At 53.4% G+C, this 20197-nt stretch overlaps 1 protein-coding gene across 2 annotated transcripts; it reads right to left on the bottom strand.

The window, feature by feature from the left end:
* Positions 1–4573: 4573 nt before the first annotated feature.
* Positions 4574–18914, bottom strand: PMM1 (phosphomannomutase 1). Of its 2 annotated transcripts, XM_077830777.1 has the most exons (9): positions 18781–18914; positions 15070–15272; positions 14667–14784; positions 13161–13237; positions 12761–12852; positions 11867–11966; positions 10048–10123; positions 7256–7371; positions 4574–6371 (listed from the first exon to the last, which is right to left on the bottom strand). In XM_077830777.1, the coding sequence occupies exons 2-9, from the start codon at positions 15124–15126 to the stop codon at positions 6249–6251; spliced, it is 759 nt and encodes a 252-aa protein (XP_077686903.1). In that variant the 5' UTR covers positions 15127–15272; positions 18781–18914; the 3' UTR covers positions 4574–6248. The 2 variants fall into 2 exon arrangements, with proteins under 2 accessions (XP_077686903.1, XP_077686894.1); XM_077830768.1 differs by lacking the exon at positions 15070–15272 and having other exon boundaries at positions 18781–18887.
* Between the last annotated feature and the right edge of the window lie 1283 nt (positions 18915–20197).

Consider the following 20197-nt stretch of genomic DNA (forward strand, 5'->3'; position numbering starts at 1 on the left):
CTTTCCCAGGAGTCCTGCCTCTCTCGTCTCTCTTGTGTGGTGGCTCTTTCATCTACCTGACATGGGCAGGGCCCTCACTGCAGGACTGTCCCCAGGATCCTCCACTAAGGCTGATTAGTCTCACAGCTGCAGCAGGAGAGAAGTATCTGGCTCCCCTTCTGTTACTAGACCCTGCTAGCTGTTGCTGTGATTGGCCCCAGTGGGTTGCAAGAGTACTGCGGTACAAAGCACAGAGCGCTCCTTAGCCACATTTAATATTTTAATGTTTGTTAAATAAATTTATTTTAAACACTTAGGATCAATTGTACAGGAGCTGCCTGCAGATGTGACCAGAGCCACCTGTCTCCTTGGTCACTGACACATCAATCGATGTTCACACACACACACAGCAATAACTCTGATACACACATTCCTGCTTAATCGTGGTAGATATCACGACAGTACAAGCTGCGGACAGTACAAAGAGAGGTTTCAGAGTAGCAGCCATGTTAGTCTGTATCCGCAAAAAGAAAAGGAGTACTTGTGGCACCTTAGAGACTAACCAATTTATTTGAGCATAAGCTTATGTGAGCTACAGCTTGCTTCAGCGGATGCTCACGAAAGCTTATGCTCAAATAAATTGGTTAGTCTCTAAGGTGCCACAAGTCCTCTTTTTTTTTTAGTACAAGGAGAGTCCTCCTACATCCCAGGGCAGGGGGGAAGGCAGAGGGGAGTGCTAATAGGTCCAGCCACCTCGTGGCTAGTCAGAGGTATAACGCAAAGGAGGCATATTCCCTGTTTTGTAGCCCTTCATGGGCTACTGAATGCTCTGTCTCCTGTTGTTGTGAGGAGGAGTGTGTTTGGGAGGGGTGGGGGGGTGAGGGACAGGACAGGGCTCCCACTTCATGCCCTCTCCACCTGTCACAGTGAGATCAGCCCAGCAGGGTTACAAATACAGGGTTAGGAAACAGACATGGAAAAAAACAGATGCTAAATTCTAGACCGGGGTCAGCAACCTTTCAGAAGTGGTGTGCTGAGTCTTCATTTATTCACTTTAATTTAAGGTTTCGTGTGCCAGTAATACATTTTAATGTTTTTTAGAAGGTCTCTCTCTCTATAAGTATATATTATATAACTAAAATATTGTCGTATGTAAACAAGGTTTTCAAAATGTTTAAGAAGCTTCATGTAAAATTAAATTAAAATGCTGATCTTATGCCGCTGGCCCGCTCAGCCCGCTGGCAGCCTGGGGTTCTATTCACCTAGGCTGGCAGCGGGCTGAGCGGGGCCTGCAGCCGGGACGCTGGCTGGCAAGGGGCCGGCAGCCAGACCCCCAGACCAGCAGTGGGCTGAGCGGCTCAGCCCGCTGCCACTCAGCCCACGGTCGGTCTGGGGTTCCGTCTGCCGGCTCCTGCCAGCCAAGGTCCCGGCTGCCGGACCCGCTCAGCCCGCTGCCAGTCTGGGATCCCAGCCCTGCCCACATAGAGTGGGTACCTACCTTCTCCCTGGTTCTAGCCCATTCTCTTCCTCTCTCTCTCTCTGCACTGAGCTGAGGGTGGGAGTGCACTGAGCACAGGGCTTGGGGTGAAAGAGCAGGCTGGGGTTTGGGGTGTAGGGTCTGGCTAGGAGCTAGAATGAGGGAGGGGGCTCAGGGTTTGGGCAGGAGGTTTGAGTGTGGAGTGCTCACCTGGGCCGCTCCCATTTGGTGCGAGGGGTGCAGGTAGGAATGTGGGGGGGGGTGTGTGTGCAGGAGCTCCCGTTTGGTGCTCAGGGTGGGGGTGAGAATGTGGGGGGTGTAAGAGTCAGAGCATGGGGTGGGGGGGCTGGGTATGTGTGGGGGGTGCAGGAGTCAGGGCAGAGGGCTAGGGTCGTGCGGGGCAGCAGGGTTCAGGGCAGAGGGCTGGGGGGTGTGGGCTAGGGTCATGGGGGTGATCCCAGCCCCCTGCCCAGAGTGGCTCATGGAAGGGGGCTGGAGGGGATATGCCCTGAATCCAGCCCCTTTCCCCAAGGCCCCATCTCCACCTCTTCTCTGCCTCCTCCCCTGAGCAAGGAGCACACTGCAGCTCTGCTTCTTCCCCTCCCTCATCAGCTGATCGGCAGCAGGGAGGGAGAGGAGGAGGGACAGGAACCCAGCACACTGGGGGAAGAGGTTTGGGAGGGGGGAGCTTGCCGGCCCTGCAGCAGCTGGCAGGACCAAGCTTCTTCACCCTGCTCCTGCGGGGGGTTGGAGTGCGGAGAAGAGCGGGCTGGGGCGGGCAGGATTTTTAATAGCATGCTGCTGCCTGCCGGCGTCCCGGCAGCAGCGTGCCTTTAAAAATCAGCTCGCGTGCTGTCTTTGGCACGCATGCCATAGGTTGCCGACCCCTGTTCTAGACCAACAATTATTCCCATCTTCCCTCTCACGTAACACCATCGCCCCCCGTGCACTCCCTGCTAGGGCAGAGGTGACACAGCTGGGATGGGTGCTCCTCATGCTTGTGTGCGGATACAAGCCACACCAGGGCATGGTGTCAGGACTCAGATGGGTGGATTCCCCTTCCCAGCTCCTCCTAGCGCTGGCAGAGTGGCCCTCTCACCTGCTATGTGCCCTGGGGCATGCAGACCCCGCTCTAGCCCCCTGGGAGGGGTCTGACAACTAGCACCTGGTGAGTATTTCCGGGGGCAGGAAGAGTGACTACATGAGGGAGGGCTCTAGGAACAAGTGGTGCACACAAGCGCTTCCTAGGAATGTAACCATGGGGTGTGGTCAGACTGAGGCTTTTCCGCTCCTGAAAGCTGCTGCTTAGGCAGGGCACAGGCCCTCACCCACTCTAACCCCTCCCAAGGAGCCCAGTCCTGCCCCTTCCCTCCACACCTGCATTTGGGCCCTTGCCCACATCAGTCTAGTACAGCAGGGCCTGTGCTAATGGGAGGCAGCCGAGCTAAGCCACCCGGGGCCTGCTTCTCCGAGGCACTGAGCAGGTGCACACCATGCGCTCAGCCCCTTGGCACAGCAGGGCCTGGGGGGTTGGGGTTAGGCCCCCAAAGTCAGAGGTGGCTTTTGAAAATGTTGGTACAAGCCCATCCCCTTCCCCCCATGGTGCTGCCTCCCTACTGCTGTCGCTGCCAGGCCAGATGGGGGCCTGTGGGCAAGGAAAGGCTAGAACAGGAAGCCTGGCTCAATCTTTGCTTTTGCCAAGGATGGTAGCAGGGTGGGCTCTGCTCTACCCCAGCCAGGCTAACTGCTTAAAGCCAGCCTGGCCTCTCCACTTACACAGCCTTAAAAGCAGGGCTGTGACAGCCCCGGCATTGGCCAACAGTGCAGTTTGGAGAAGGGGCCTCCACAGCTAAATCCATGAGCCTCTACAGCCAGAGCTGAAGAGCCTGGTGCTGTGGCTGTGAGGTGTACTGGACTCCCCTCTGCTGTGGACTGGCATGGGGGGAAGCCCACCACATGCTGACCTGGCCCCTAATATGGTTTGGGTTCTAACAGAGAGGGGGCCTAATGGTAGCTCAGGGTTGGCACGGCATCACCTACTACAGTGGTTCTGAAACAGATTCATGGAGCTGCATCCGCTACCACGAGGAGCAATATTCAGGTGGTAGGTGCTGAACTGTGCATTAGCGGGAGCCCAGCAAGGCCAAGCGCACACAACTCCATGTGAATCTTAGCACTGCTGAGGAAAGGCCCTTTGCGTTCCCAGCTGAGTAGGGAAGCCAGCGTTGCCCACCTTGCAGTAGTGGGCCGCTGGGAAGGTGACCCCAGGTGAGTCCCAAGTGGGTGCAGGGCAGAGCACCGTGATGAGCTGGAGCCGGTTCGCTAGAACCAGTTGTTAAATTTAGAAGCCCTTTTAGAACTGGTTGTCCTGCAAGGGACAAGTGGTTCTAAAAGGGCTTCTAAATTTAACAACCGGCCAAAAGTGGCGCTGTGGGTGCTCCAGGGCTGAAGCACCCATGGAGTCAGCGCCTAAGGCGCCACTTTTGATGTGATCAGTGGGGGGAGCAGCCGCTCCCCCTGCTCCCCACCTAGCTATGCTCCCCCGCCCCTAGGAGCCAGAGGGACCTGCCAGATGCTTCCCAGGAGCCGTCCCAGGGCTGAACAGCTGATTCGCAGGAAGCTGGGGGAGGGGGCGGAGAAGCAGAGCGGGGTGGCGCGTGCAGGGGAGGAGGCGGAGTGGAGGTGAGGTGAGGCCGGGTGCGGGGTGGGGAGCTGCTGGTGGGTGCTCTGCACCCACTAAATTTTCCCTGTGGGTGCTCCAGGGCTGGAGCACCCATGGAGTCAGCGCCTAAGGCGCCACTTTTGATGTGATCAGTGGGGGGAGCAGTCGCTCCCCCTGCTCCCCACCTAGCTACGCTCCCCCACCCCTAGGAGCCAGAGGGACCTGCCGGATGCTTCCCAGGAGCCGTCCCAGGTAAGCACTGCCGGGAAGCCCCACCTTACCCCCCGGCAGGTCCCTCTGGCTCTTAGGGGCAAGGCGAGGCGGGGTGGGCACCCACTATGGTGGCCCACAAGACCCTCCTGCCCAGTTCCAGGGGCAGTCAGGGGACAGGGGAGGATGGGACGGGGTCCTGGGGGGGGGGGGGGGCGGCATCAAGGAATGCAGGTGTTGGATGGGGCAGGAGTCCCGGAGGGCGGGGGCGGGCTATGACCTCCTCGGGGGGTGAGGAGGGAACCGGTTGTTAAGATTTTGGCAGCTCACCACTGGCAGAGCACCATGGGGTGGGGAAGCTGTGTAACCCTGCACTCACTGCACAGATAAGCTCCTGAATGGGGAAAGCAGCCATGTTAAGTATCCTCACACCTTCTTGTCAACTGTCTAAATAGGCCATCTTGATTATCACTACAAAAGGTTTTTTTCTCTCGCTGCTAATAGCTCATCTTAATTAATTAACCTCTTACAGTTTGTACGGCAACTTCCACCTTCTCTGTATGTATATATATCTATATCTTCTTACTATATGTTCCATTCTATGCATCCAATGAAGTAGGCTGTGGCCATGAAAGCTTATGCTCTAATAAATTTGTTAGTATCTAAGGTGCCACAAGTACTCCTGTTCTTTTTGCCTCCTTAAAGGTGACTGGAAAAGGGAATGGGGCAAATTAGAGCTGTTCCGCGTTTCGTTTCCAGCTGGATAAAGAACGCTTGAAAGGGTTGGGTTGGCTTTTTAAAGGGTGAGGTTTTTTGAACTAGAAATCGAGCTCTTGTCTAGGCTGGCAGTCCCAAGGGTGTCTGGTGATGTCATCACTTCATAGCTTCTCCAGCCAGGAAGACTTGAGCAATTGGGATAGAAAAGGGGATAACACTTAGACTGCTGAAACTGCCAGAGGTGGTGTTTGTTTGTTTGTTTTTAAATATAAACTTAATACCCATCCAACTCCAATGCCTAATGGTTAAAAGAATGTCTTTGTTAAAATTTCCACTTCCCAACCTCTTCAACTGAGGTGATAAGGGCAGAATAAACCCCCACAGACCTCCCACAAGTCCTCCAACAAGATAAGAGATCAGGCACAACATTCCTGATGTTTCTAGTGTAAACAAAAACAGAAATCCAGTGCACCCTTTTTCTATATTTTTTGTTTATATATATAAAAAGGGTACAAGCTCATAAGACCAGCCATAATGGATCAGACCAATGGTCCATCTAGCCATGATCAGGTCTTCTGACGGTGAACAGTGCCCTATGCTTCAGAGGGAATGATCAGAACAGGTAATCATTGAGTGATCCATCCCCTGTCGCCCTCTCCCAGCTTCTGGCAATCAAAGACTAGGGACACCCAGAGCATGGGGTTACAGCCCTGATCATTTTTTAAAACCCTTTGCAGGTCGCCTTTAAGGACTGGTCTGCTGTGTGAAGAGGTCTGAGAACCACCTGACTTATGGGGGTCCCAGACCCTGCTTCCTATTTAAAAGGTGCTAACTGATGAGGAGTGCATCCGTTGTGCAAATATGTTTAGAGAGTGAGACTGTAGTGATTGGCCCCTACAAATGCCTCAGATGAACAGAGCAGGGAACCGTCTCCCACCAAGAACTGAACGTTCACCTGGAAAAGGAAGAGAGTCTGATGGCAGCAGAAAGGAGCCTGGTCCCACACAGCCCACCTGTAACTGGGGGTAGTGGAAGGTTAATAACCCCCCTCCCTATAGCCTCCTCCACCTCAGTTTAAATCCTTCCCTCACAACCAGCTCTGGAAAGCTTTCTTAAAAGGGCTCTGCACAGAGGCCTCGAATGAAGGTGGTTTTCATGATGTGGGATCTCGGGAGGCGGGGTGCTGGAGAAGGGGTATCAGAGTCACGATTCATTAGCTCTCTCTGGAAAAAAGATCTCACAGCACCTTCGGACTGTGTCCTGGGGAGACTGGACGCTGTGTCCTACTGTCCGGGGGTCATCGTAAATCTCATAATCATTCCCTCCCTGTAGGGGGAAAAGAAAATAGGGAGGAGGGTAGTAATCACAACCATAACTCCCTCTCTAGCTATCGCTTGCTTTGTCTTGCACAATCTCCAATGCACTGGAGACTCTGTAGAAGGGTCATTCATCTGCCACTGAAACGCAGCCACCTCTGCAGCTGGAGGAGAACGTAGCAGCTTGTAACAGGCTACGGTGTGTTAATTGTGCGAATGGAGTATGTGGGAAAGGTCCCTACTTACACCACTGTTCTGCAGCTACAACACTGTGGAGCAGTTTAGGATAGGAAATGAAGAATACCACACCCATCTGAAATGATGGGAGAATTTTAGAACAGCACAATGTAGTCACCCAAGCCGGAGCTTGGCTAACACCACTCCCCCTACGTCAGTGGAGATGCCCAAGTCAGCTTATTGCAGCAGGTAAGGATCATCTTGTAACCGATTCCAGAGAGTAGGCAGAGCCGTTCCTGTTTAAACTGAAAAGCCTCTGTGGAAGCGGGCGAGGTTTTGGTTTACAGCTCACTGGTTACATGAGCATAACCCTTCAGCAGCATAACCCTTCCCAGACTTGTGCTGGGCCACTAGGTCAGTAACGACTCAGAAGGAAGAGAGCCACCCGGTGAATCCCCAACACCACTTCTTACAGCACTCAGTTTCCCCTGGAGACATAAGTTCTGCTGGGACTGCAGCCTGCTATGGTACAGTTGCAGGCCCTCATTCGCACTAGAGAGACCCCCCCCCCCCACTAGAGGGCAGTGTTGCTTGACAGCAATTCCAAAGGGAGTTAGGTGAAGTCCCATATGGCTGGGGAAGGACTCCTGCCCTCTCCTCCGAGAGGCTGCCAGCCTAGGAGAGAAATGCGCCCCCCCCCCCCACCGGTATACTCACTGGGGTCGTCTCGTTCCCGAAGAAGTGGATGGTGTCGAACCTCTCGTCGTCGAGGATGTCGAGGCAGTATCGCTTGTCCCAGCCCTCAGGGAAGACATCAAAGCTGATCATACCACCTGCCAGCGGGAGGGAGGTTGTTAGGTCAGCAGGCTGGTGTTGGAAGGGTGTGGGGTGAATTCCAGACCTCGCTACCCTGGGGCAAAGGGAAATGTCTGTCCATGTTGTGGAGGCAGGCACCAGCCCAGCCATGGTGATCGAGTCTCTAATGCATTATCAGGATGACAGCAGCTGCTGTTTCTATGACAATGGGCTGTGGTGGCGTCAGCAAGGCCCTTGTGATTCCAGCCAAGGGCACAAGCAGGAAACAGTGAGGCCGGTGGTGGTGGTGCTCCAGAGGAATCTGCCATGGGTACTGTACCAGAGCGGTCTGTCCCCTATCAGGTGTAGTGGGATCTGGGGCTAGCCAACCCTGTTTCATGACATGGCCCCTTTACAGAACAGCTGCTTAAGGAGGCAGCAGAGAAGCTGGAGAATGGGGGCCAGGTGTTAGTCATGGAGCTACTTCCTGATCCAGGATAAAACCCAGCTGTTGGCTGAGCAGAGTGGAAGGAGAGAGACTCTGTGGAGTAGGCCTGGATCCTAGCAGGCAGGGGAACTTGACTCTGTGCACAACCCATGGAGGAGCTGTGGAATCCCTTGACCAGAGGAATGGCACTGAGACACCAGGGCAAGACACCTGGGGAAAAAACTCCACAGAGTGGCCAGAAGCTGAAGTGGGAATGACAGCGCTCCCTAGCACCGAGCTAACTGGAGGGGGAACTGCAAACCTGAAGGCCTAGATGGTGGGTGAAATGGGAAACCCCAAGAGGGAAGGGCTTGGGCCTGAAAGGGCCAAAGGAGACTAACTATTTCCTAAAGCCTTAACTGAACCCCAAGAAGGGGAACATTACTGCAAGTATTCTGGGCTACAACCATGTTCTTGGGAGAACTAGGAGGGAACTGAGGGCTGGGTGCCTGCAGGGCCATTCTGTGCCATGAGGAGGTGTGCTTTGGGACAGACCCCTGCCACAGTACTTCCATGGCCCCATCTGCACAGTAACTCCCTTACCTCACAGGGGTGTTGAGAAAAGTGCTAGCCTCCCTTTTTACATGGGGGGGGAGCTGTGGCACAGAGACACTAAGTGACTTGCTTGAAGGTCCCACAGAAAGCCTGGGGCAGACTAGGAATTGAACCCAGGTCTCTAAGTTCTAGGCTGGAGCCCTACACGTAATCCTTCCCTTTAATACATCCATATGCATTCAGATATGGAAAATATTGTCAGCGTGCTCTGTCTCTAAGCAGAGCTGGGCAGCGAGAGGGGCTCCTGGTACTGGCAGGGCTAGAAGATCAAATGCAGAGGGAACGACAGGTGGCACTCAAGGACAGTAAGTTCTGTCTCGTTGTTGCTCAGTGGTGTGAGCAGGGGACTGGGCTCCAGGAACTCTTGAGGCCTTCTGCCAGCTCTGCCACTTTTCAGCTCTGTGCACACCCCTTTCAGAAGGAGTCCTTAATTTTGTGTGTCTCCACTTTGGGGTACTCTAAACACTTTATGCCTTATTTTTAGAGGAGCTGAGCCCCCGCAGCTCCCATTATCTTTGTGTGCTTACTTACAATCCTAGCCTACTGCTGGCAGCTTACCAAAGTCATAGGAGAAAGGACCATTGTTCTGTTCTTGTTCCATGTGCATTTGAGGAGGAGAACAGGACTGCAGTGCCTTTGTCCTTCTCTGCTATGACAAATGGTTTGTGTAAATGCTGGCAGGGATCACGAGATGTTCTTACTGGGGCAGCGAAGGGGGATGCTGCCTAGAGACGCAGGTTCCTCCGAGCGCAGAGTCTCGGGGACTCTGAATTACACACAGGGTGGCAAATGATGTGCCACCTCCACCACGCTCCCCCATCACTCATCCCTGCTACACTCCTAGTAATGGGCTTTCTTTTTGATGAGTGCCTTCCCTTTTTCAGCCATACCTACCTTCCCCGGTGAATAGCTTTAAAGAATTCAGCCCTGTCACTCACCCAGCCTGATGACCTTCCACTTCAGTGGAAAGACCCAAGAGTGCTCCCCTCCTGCTGTGCTCCGTGAGGGTGGCTGCGGGCTGAGCACTCCTGAAAGTCTGGCCATTAAAGTGAGTGACTGCATAAAATGGTGTACTGGGCTCCACATTTATTGCCTCTCAGTGACTCAAGATGCAGCTTTTCCTTGCAAATGGAGTAAAGGCCGTTTTCTTAACAGTCACCCCTGCAAACACAACCTGGGAGCTCAGACTCAGGCTGGGTTCTTCCACTCTCCTGCACCAGTGGATTCAGTGCAGTTACGTAGGTGGGACTGAAGGTAGAATTTGGCTCTGTAGTTGGAACGCAGTTAGCAATCCTGTTGCTGCTGTCTGAGACAGAACAGATTCAAGCTCTGTCCAGAACTGTGTTGGCTCAGTACAGCTAACAGAAGTAAAATACAGTTAAAACTTAGTGTGTCACTAAAGCCAGCACATCCGAGTGATACCAGGGAAGCAGATCTACGGTTTTTGGATCATAATCATGCATTAAATAGGAAACAGGGCTTGAGATCCCTCCTCAGGGATGAACATGGGCAACACCCCTCCCAGGGATCTCCACTGGGAATACACCTCTGACATTCACTCAAGCAGACGCTCTACTACTTTTAAGCAGGAAATACCCTGGCATCATTCCCTTCCAAGATCTCGACAGGAAATTCATCACACAGGGAAACCCCACAGTAGCACTCTGCTCACCTCGAGAGAACCGTAGGCCCTTGCCAGCAAACTCCCTCTGCAGGGCTGCCACAAACTTCTCACGGATCTTCTCTTTCTGCAGATGAACAAACAGGAGGACGGCGGGATAGGAGGTTTTGAATGACTGTATCCTTGAGAGGCCTCATTCCATTGATTGTCTAGATTTACCTACAGGCCTTGCAAGACTCTCTCTGTGCATCACCAGGTTAGTTTCTCTGCTCTGATCCCAGTTTCCAGGCCAGAATTTCCTTGTTACCCTAGCAGCAAGTACAACCTCCTTCCTCTGTCTACTGTACTGAGCACTCAGGACAACTGTTGGGCGGGGGAGGCATTCAGCATGGGCTGTGAGGATTCAAAATGGCCTCTGTATTCATGCTACTTTCATTTCTCCCTGTATATGATTCCCCTCCCCACACTGCTGTAGCCAGCCCACATTAGCCTTGGCCATGTCAGCCTAGAGCCGGGGTGGGCAAACTACAGCCCAGGGGCCACATCCAGCCCTCAAACTCCCGGTGGGGAGCAGGATCCGGTGCTTGCCCCGCTCCAGCCAGGGAGCGGGATCGAGGGCTTGCCCTGCTCCGCGTGGCTCCCAGAACCAGCAGCATGTCCCCTCTCCGGCTCCTATGTATAGGGGCAGCCAGGAGGCTCTGCATGCTATCCCTGCCCCAAGCGCCACCCCCACAGCTCCCATTGGCCAGGAACCGCAGCCAATAGGAGCGGATGGGGCAGCGCCTCCGTGTAGGAGCTGGAGGGGGGACACACTGCTGCTTCTGGGAGCTGCTTGAGGTAAGTATCACCTCGAGCCTGCACCCCTGAGCTCCAACCCCCTGCCCAGGCCCTGATCCCCCTCCCATCCTCTGAACCCCTCGGTCCCAGCCCAGAGCACCCTCCTACATCCCCAACCCCTCTTTCCCAACCCCACCCAAGAACCCGCAACCCCAGCCGGAGCGCTCACCCCCTTCCATACCCCAACCCCCAATTTCATGAGCATTCATGGCCCACCATACAGTTTCCATACCCAGATGTGGCCCTCAGGCCAAAAAGTTTACCCATCCCTGGCCTAGAGGACCCCAGGTCAGCTGTTGAGCAACCCCAAACCAAAGCCCCTTCCTGCACTCCACCATCAACACTGCTCTCCCTTGGAGGTTCAGAGGCCCAGTTCAGGACCCAAAGTCCATAGGTTCCCCACTTATCTGCCTTCATGTCTTGATGTAGTCTGACCCCTTCTGCCCTTGGGGAGGGGAGAAAGAAGCCATCATAGATAGGTTGGTTCAGCCAGCATTTGCAAGGATCTGAGAGCTCTGTAGATCCATTTAGGAGACTGGTCCTGGTCTGGAAGGCCCATTGAGGAGACACCTGCTCCATTTGGGCTGGGGAATGGGACATGATGTCAGTTGACAATGCTGCTTCACTGTGACTGGAGATGGGCCCTGAGCTGTAAGTTCACTACCTAAGTTCAGGGCTGCTGGCTTTGAGGTTCTGGTCTAAGACCATCTCTAATCATGACACTGAAGAAACACCATTGAAAATGAGAGGCTCTTCTTAGGACAGCTTCTCCACATAGGGAGCCTGCACTCCTACTTGATCAGTGGCAGCAGACTAGGTCAGTTCTTTCATCTACATATTTCCTTTGGTTTCCCATCCTTATCACAGCCTCAGCCTCCAGAGCTTATGCAGGCAAGCCCACAGGCAACAGAGTTGTCGGCATGGATATAAGATGAGACCCGAGTGCTGTAGTATTACATGGCCAGAAATAGTCAACGCCCCACAACTTAATGCCCAGTCATGGAGGAGGGGAGGGTGAATCTTGGCCAGTTACCTTGTCCAGCTCGGAGAATTCTATTCGCTCCTCCAGGGTGCAGCTTCGGCCAATGGGAGAGATGTTCAGCATTCCGTTGCGGAACTCTATGAAGGTCCCGCTGTGCATGTGTAGATGTCCATGGTGGTTTGTTTTGGTTTTTTTTAAGAATTGGGAAGGGAAGAGAGAAGGAGCCATTAAAATAGGAGTGCCTGTAAAACATGTCATGTAAGGAATGTTTGCAGGGACACTAAGCAGGCTAAAAATGACAACAGGATTATCCTCATGCTTCAGGTATCAAGTGCTCACGCTCTAAGCCCAGAAATAAATAACTCCACTTTTACTGCTGCAGCACATCACTGGGATATTAATCACAGCCAAGCTTTGCTGATACAGAGGTGAGGGGAGTTGTCCCAGAATGACAGGGTGTCTTTAGAGAGAAGGAAACATGTCAACTCAATCTAAGCCAGAGCTCAGGGGGAGGGAGCAGTGTTTTGGAAGCTAAGATAATGCGAGAGCAAAGCTGATCTTGTGGTTAAGACACTAGGACTCAAGTGACGTGGGTTCAATCCTTAGCTCTGCCACAGACTGTGTGATACTGGGCAAGTCACAATCTTTGTGCCCCAGTTTCCTATCTGTAAGGAGGGGATAACAATACTTCCACTCTTCCATCCCCTGGTTTGTCTACTTAGATCATCAACTCTTTAGAACAGGGACTGTCTCTTAAATTGTGCATTTGCAACACCCAGCACAGCAGGACTCTGCTCTTGGTTCGGGCCTCTAGTGCTATCAAAATACAGATAATGAGGCCAAGAACAAAGCCAGTGGATCTGCAATTCTAAATGGGAGTGTGATGTCCAAATGCCTGGATCTGAATGGTACATGAACAGCAGCTGGGTACAGGAGGATCATTACCGTTTCTTGGGCAGCTTCAGGAGTGCCATGTAGTTGAGACAGAAGTTGATCAGCTCCTGCAAAAGCTCCTCCCCCAGGTGATTCTGGATAGCCTTTGGGAGCAGGGGGAAGAAAAGGTTAGAGGTCACATGAAGCCAAGACTACCATCAACTTGCCACAAAGCATGTGGGCTGAGCTATTCTACAAAATTCATCCAGGATGCCCACTATGGTGATGACTGGACAGAAGGAGTAGGGAGGCTTTGGTAGGAACTGTGGGGAGTGGAGCTGGCAGAGCTCTGGATGGTGGCATATGGCTGGTTTCATCTGGTGCTGATGGAACTGGAGACAGACTTGGTGGAGAAGACAGGGAAAGAGCTCCTGTGGCTTGGTGGGAGACATAACAAGTAAGCTAGGCCTACCTGTTTGGCGACCAGCTGCCCATTCTTGTACTGCACGGTGCCATTCTCCGCAAAGACGTAATCAAACTTGTCGATGACTGTGGGGAATGGGTGTATGGGGCAGGGGACAGCAGGGTGGGGGGGGGAAGGGAGATGAAGGCGAGAGAAAAAACATTAGCACAACCTCGTCCGTCACTCAGCGATGGAGCAGTGCGGAGTGATGGACGTTGGCTGGATTCAGAGCTCTTTGAGCCTTTACTCCATGGCCGTAGGCTGAGCAAACAGACCTTGAGCCTCACAACTCCCTGGATGTTATGCCCATTTTACACATGGGGAACAAAGGCACAGACAGCGGAAGCGACCTGCTCAAGGCCCTGCAGGGAGTCAGTGGCAGAGTTGAGATTAGCACTCAGGAATGCCAGACTCCCAGCCATGTGCTCATTCTCCTAGACCATCCTGCCTCCACCCTTTCCCATCCCCACCCGCACCCTCCCCTCAGCAATGCACTTGGTGGTTATCTAATCCTAGCTTCTCCTCCAGCAATAAACAGATTGTTGCTGACTCTGCAATTAACTTCATGCTCCCTTGAGCCATGAGTTGTGTCACCAGGCAGCCTCTCTTTGCTAAGGAGCTAGGAAGAGGATTTCAGAACTCCGCTGTAGATTTTATGCTGATATTAGAAAAGGGGAAAAAGGAAAGTGAGAAGAGGGGACAGCTGTCAATTCCCCAGTCGCTCCTTCTCATCCAAGCACTCTGCCCAATCTCCCACTGCTGTTCAGGACCTTCAGACCTCCAAAACAGAGCATGTCCAAGCATGGGAGAGAGTTTGTGCCCATTCCCTTTCCATTTACTCAGACTGTCAATGAATGGGCTATGGAACTAATGGAGGTTACAGCTGATCAGACCTGGAGATGGTAGGACTATATTGCTCCTGGAGGTAGGGAAGAGAAGGTAAACTCTAAATGGGCCTCCTTCTATCCTCCCATGCTCTTTGCAGGCCCATGACAGCTAAAAGCACATGCTGCAGCTGCTGGAGCCGAAGACTACTCATGGGCTGGCCCAGGAGAGAGAGAAACACGGTGGGTTACATGTGCACCACTGCTCCGTTACAGAGGTCAGCTCTGCTGATGTGGATAGCCACAGTTCTGGTTGTCGGCTGAGCTGCTCCTGCTCTCAACGGCAAAATTTCTGTTGGTTCCAGTGACTTCAATGGGAGCAGGAGCAGGCCCTTAGGTACAAGTGCTACGCTTCTCGCAAGAGTGGTTGCCTGGGGGCGACTCTCTGAGCTCAGTAGCACAAGTGGCAATGGGTAGCAGTGCAAGCGCTCTCTGTGGGTACCATTTTATCCTCTCTGTGGGTGGAATCAAACTCAGTGTTCAGGTGTCTACAGCTGCATGTAATTACCAACAGCACACAAGCCAAACTACCTCCCTCCCTGCAAAGGAGAGCAGCCTCTCTCTCTCTCCACCCTCTGTTTCCCCCACCCTTCCCACACTCTCCTGATCTGGGGTAGGGGGAGCGTCTCACCTTCATCCCCTTCCCCCAGTTGCTCAGCTATCTTGGAGTAGTCAGAGCCTCCCACCACGCCGATCTGGACTCTCTCACGCAGCTCCTGAAGGAACTTGTCCACTTCAGGATCAATTTTCTAGAGGGGCAGGAGCGAGAGGGCAGGTCAGAATACAGCCAGAGTAATGGACAAGCTCTGGCCCACTTACAGCAGGGCCTCCAACGAAGGCCATTCCCAGCCAGTAGTGACTAGTCTTTAACAGTGTTTCCCTGCCTGGTGAGCACCACTTTAGTCCAGGGAACCAGGTGCATTGGAATTGTGAATAGCTGCATGACCCCAGATCTGGCCATCATTCCCTCCCCCAGCAGATGGCCTTCCATGGCTCTGAACGAAGTGGCAAGGGGTTCTTTGAAAGCCACCTGCCTTCTCTCTGCTCTCACAGCAGCCTCTGTGAGTGGGCTGTGGGAGCTGCTCACACATGGAGCTGCAGGCAGCATCCCATGAACCCACACTTCTCTTCTCTGCTTCTGCGGCATTCAGCTCAGCCTTGGCAGCATGTGAGGCCTAGTCCCACGGCGATACGAATGGGCGCTGTCATCTTCCCAAGCCCAGCAGCACACAGTCATCTGGGGGGGAATGGGAACAGGAAGGGGGTACCACCAGGGCATGGAGGAAAAAATACACTGGGAGGGGTGGAAAAATGATATGGAGGAAAGAAACAGCAAAGGACTGATGGAGGGGGAAGAGACAAACAAGGAAAGGAGCGCGTGTATGTGCCCCCCATTTGTAAGGGATTAATAGTAAATTGGCACCCCATTCCCGCATGTCCTGTTGCTCCATGTCTTTCCCCTCGCCCTGACACACAAAGTGGTAATATATGCCCTTTTCTGTATTTAACTAAGGGGGTGGGAAGTGCCTATACATCAATAATCCCTCACAAGTGGGAGAGATCCTACCCAAAACATTTGGGAACCAGGCAGAGAAGTGTCCTAAGGGCTGGCTCCCCATAGGGACAAACCAAACTGCATCACAGAATTCACTGTAACAGAGCTGGAGATGAAGCAGTGACAGCAGGGGCCATAACAAAGGCGGCAGTCAGGGGCCTGCTCTTGCTCCCTTCCCCTCCCACTGAAGGGCTGCCCCATTACTGCCTAATCCCATTAACAGAATGCCAGCTGAAGCAGCACAGGTCCCACCAAGCCTTTAACTTCCCCCTGCAGGTCTGGCCAGAATAGTCGCAAGCCATGCTGAGGCAGGAGAGGAGAGGCACCCCACTGTCGCAGGGTTGGGCAACATGTGTCTGCCAGGAGCAGACTCTGCCACCACCCTGCTGTTTATCTTCTCTAGATAAAGGTAGTTTGCTAAGGCTGGAGGGCTGACTGCACCCAGCAACAGCGCCTCCCCTCCTCCCACTTCCTTTGGCCTGGGGACTTGTTATTCTGTAGGGGGTGATACAGAAGAACACAAGCTTTAAAGGTCGGTGTAGTTAATCACATGGATACTTAGCCCTCCCATACAGCATCTTCACGTGAGGATCCCAGAGAGTCTGACAAACATGATTCTAGCCTCACAATCCATCTGCAAGGCAGGGAAGTGTTACTGGTTTGTACCTATAGGTCATGTCTCCACTAGAGAACTGAGCTGGTGGGATGATGCTGGTCTAGACTCAAACACTTCAACATGTCCATTTGGCACTGCATCTACACTGGTGCTGTTCTAAGCTACTTCCCCTGCAGTGTCTTCTGCGTACCTACCCCACAGTTCCCAGCTCAGCTGCCAGCAGCAGTGGATTCTGGGAGATCTCAAAAGGTCACCAGTGGACTGTGGGCCAGTAGGAAGAGGACTGTGTGGTCTGTTCTGTGCTGTCCAATGCAGGCTGAAATGATTCAGGGTAAATCCAATATTGTGCCCCATTTAAAGCAAGTCATTTCTATTGGGTAAACAGTTAGAGGCTCTCATCACAGGCCCCATTATGCTGGGCTCGCGCACCATGTGCATGTACACACTAGTCTAATCCAAATGCATTTGGCTCACAGGTAAGCCATTGAGAGCACTTGCGTGTTGTGGGCCGAACAGGTTTTACAAGCATGCAAGGGGGCCACACAGATCTTGGCCTGGTAAGTCCCTCTAGTGTAGGCAAGGCCATAACATACAGATGGGCAAACTTAGTCCCATAGTGGACAAGGTCGCAGTAAAAGAAGAGGCTTGTGGGGTTAGTCTGTGTGTGGGCAAGAGGCCTTCACTACAGTGGGGCTCAGAACAGTTTATACATGGATGCGGGGCCAGGGGCAGAACTTCATCCTGGAGTGGCTAAGAACAAAGGAATGTGGAATACAGGTGGGATTACACTGGAAGAGCCAGATGCTTCTAGGCTTCGCCAGCTAGGCCCACCAGACCTGCTCTCATTCCTTGCAAAGCTCCAGCATCTTTTGCAGGCTGTGAGGAGAAAGCAGGCCTCTCCCCTTTCCCTGCTTCTAATACCAAGCAGATGCTGTAAACTGGTTATTGCATCACAAATATACGGCAGGCAGCAATTTAAAGGAACTTTGACATATTAATCAGAGATTTTTTCTATTTCCCCAAAAGCCAAAATAACTAGGATGCAGGGAGGCGATTTCACCCCAAAATATATGTCTATGCTGCAAACTGTAGCTGGTCGGTGCAAACTGACTTGGGCTCAAGGGGTTTGGGCGAAGGGTCTGTTTAATTGCAGCGTAGATGTTTGTGCTAGAGAAAACGGTAGGGTCCCAGAGCTCGGGCAGTCTGAATGTCTACACAGCAACTTAAACAGCCCCTTAGCTGGAGCCCTGTGAGTCTGAGGCAGTTGGCATGAACCAGCCCAAGAAGTTTAACTGCAGTGTAGACATACCAGGTCCCTAAGAGGCTGTTAGACCCTGTCATCTAGCCCGTTCTTGTCTCTAGGTGATGTAAAGATCTTGTCCCAGATAAAACCAAAAAGGTGCCCCTACGTGGGCTGTGGGAGGGGCAAGTGTGCAGGTCACTAGAAAGGTGGCCAGATCTCCTTTAATCAAATATAATCTGTGGTGTGTGCGTCCAGCCAGCTGGGCTGACACCTTGGGGTGGTTGCCTATGAAAGGAGCTTTTTGGTTTAAGGTAAGGCTGAGACACACCCGTTTGCAGCACAATATAAGCATACTGAATTGGCACCTTTGAAAAACCTCTGCTTGGGGGAGGCCTGGGATGGGAGTAGCAGGGAGTGCGGCATGTTCGGATCATGGTGCATTGGAAGAACAGTGTGGGAAGATGCAGGAATAGCAAAGGTTGTAGCAGGGCAGGAGTGAGAGCACGGGCAGAGCTATGCATGTCAGTCTAGAACAGGAACAGCAGCGGGAGGGCATTAGCAGAGCTATGGGATCAGGAGTGAAATAGTAGAGGCTGCTGCAGGTCAGAGCAGTGCATTCGTAGAGCTGCATGAGAGGAAGCTTGTTCAGCCCTTGCCCATAGGGGGTCAGCCCCTTCCCAGGACCATCTACCCCTCACTTTTAGAAGCAATAAATGTTCTCCATGTTAAATCACTCTACAACACAGAAAAACTACAGTTAAATCCAAAGAGCCAAGGCAAAGAGAATCCCTGGTGCTCAATGGTTACGTGGCCTTGCACAGTCTCCTTCTTCCACCCACAGGGTATTTCACAGAAAGGCAGCGCAGGGCTCCAGACCTGCTAGAACAAGGCCCCGAGCTTGCACGCTTGGGTTCCAACACAGGGCAGCAGGCGTGCTGGGGGCAGCACTGGCTGGGGAGGCCTGACTCCATCTCGCCCCCCACTGCCAGGCGGGGCTTAGGGGACCTGTCGCTCAGGAGGGAGAAACAGCCCCGGAAGAGACACCGCAGGAGGCAGCTTCCTCAGTGGAGGGCCGCAGGGGCTGGGAGTCCGGGCTCCCCACTGCGCTAGACCCGACAGGCTCCCAGCCGGGCCATATGGCGCCTCTGCGCGGGGCACCGGGCAGGCACGCCGCTCCCGAGCCCGCTGCGCGCTCCGCACCCACAGGGGGCAGGGGGCAGGGGGCAGGGGGCCGGGGCGGACACCTCCCCGGCCGGCTCCTCTCGTTGCCCTGCCCGCGATGCTCAAGGACGGGCAATGGGCGCGGGAAGGAGGGGCCCACGGGCGGGTACCTGGCGAGCCGGCGTGAGCGTCCCATCCACGTCGAAGAGGCAGAGGACGCGCTCCCGGCTCGGCGGCTCGGCGCCAGCCATCGCTGCGGCGCCGGCCGAGCCCCACGCTGCAGACGGCGCGCAGGGAGAGCGGGCGGGCGGGCGGGCGGGCGGCGTCGCCCCGTCCGGGCCAATCGCGGCGCATGGGCGGGATCCGAGCGAGGGGTGGGAGCACAAGCCAAGCGGCACTTACACCCCGGCCCGCCGCCTCCGGGGGCGCCCGGCCTGGCCGGCTCCCTGCAGCCCTTCGGCGGAGCCCGCTGCGGCAGCCCAACGACGGCCACCAGGGGCGCGGGACGAGTTGACCGCGCCCGGCCCGGCGAGGAGGGACGATAAGGCTGCCAGTGGCGGGCGCCTCCCGAGCCGAAAGCTCCCCCAGCATCTCGGAGACCGTGGGACATGTTTTAAACCTCGATCGCGACGCAGCCGAGCGCCCCGCTTGGGTGGGATGGCAGGAGAAAATAAGGGCAGAATTTGGCTCGCCCACCACTAAAGTGCAGCCGTGTCTGGGGTGGAGCGCAGTGGCTGTTGAACAGCCCACAGCAACACTGCACGAGCTTTCGGGCAGTGGATGAAAAGGAAGGTTCCCGATTTTCTTTCCCCCGCCCCCGCGGTTATTCAAAGTCTTTTTCAGGAATTGATTTCACAGAGCAGCAGATTTTACCCTGAGAGGGACTGTTAGACTAGACATCAGTGTCATTTTTGACCCTTTCTGCAAAGTACCCCAGGGGATAGTAGCAGAGACTGGACAAGATGTAGTTATGTTTCAGGTCACCTGTAGCCAGTGGCTACAGTTGTCACATACCCTTGTGTCAGGGTTCCTTCCCCACTCTAGGGTACAGATCTGGGGACCCACATGAAAGACCCCCTAAAGCCTATTCTTACCAGCTTAGGTTAAAAACTTCCCCATGGTACAAACTTTGCCTTGTCCTTGAACAGTATGCTGCTACCACCAAGCCTTTTAAACAAAGAACAGGGAAAGAGACTACTTGGAGACATCTTCCCCCAAAATATCTCCCCAAGCCCTACACACCCCCATTCCTGGGAGGCTTGAGAATAATATCCTAACCAATTTGTTACAAAATCATCAAAGACCCAAACCCCTGGATCTTGGAACAATGGAAAAATCAGTCAGGTTCTTAAAAGAAGAATTTTATTTATTTATTTATTTATTTATTTTTAAAAAAAGGTCAAAATCATCTCTGTAAAATCAGGATGAAAAATACTTTACAGGGTATTCAGATTCAAAACACAGAGAATCCCACTCTGGGCAAAACCTTAAAGTTACAGAAAACAGGAATAAACCTCCCTCTTAACAGAGGGAAAAAATACACAAACAAAAGATAAACTAAACAAAAGATAAAATCTGCCTTGCCTG

Source organism: Eretmochelys imbricata, chromosome 1 (genome assembly GCF_965152235.1).
Source record: "Eretmochelys imbricata isolate rEreImb1 chromosome 1, rEreImb1.hap1, whole genome shotgun sequence".
Classification (NCBI taxonomy): Eukaryota; Metazoa; Chordata; order Testudines; family Cheloniidae; genus Eretmochelys; species Eretmochelys imbricata.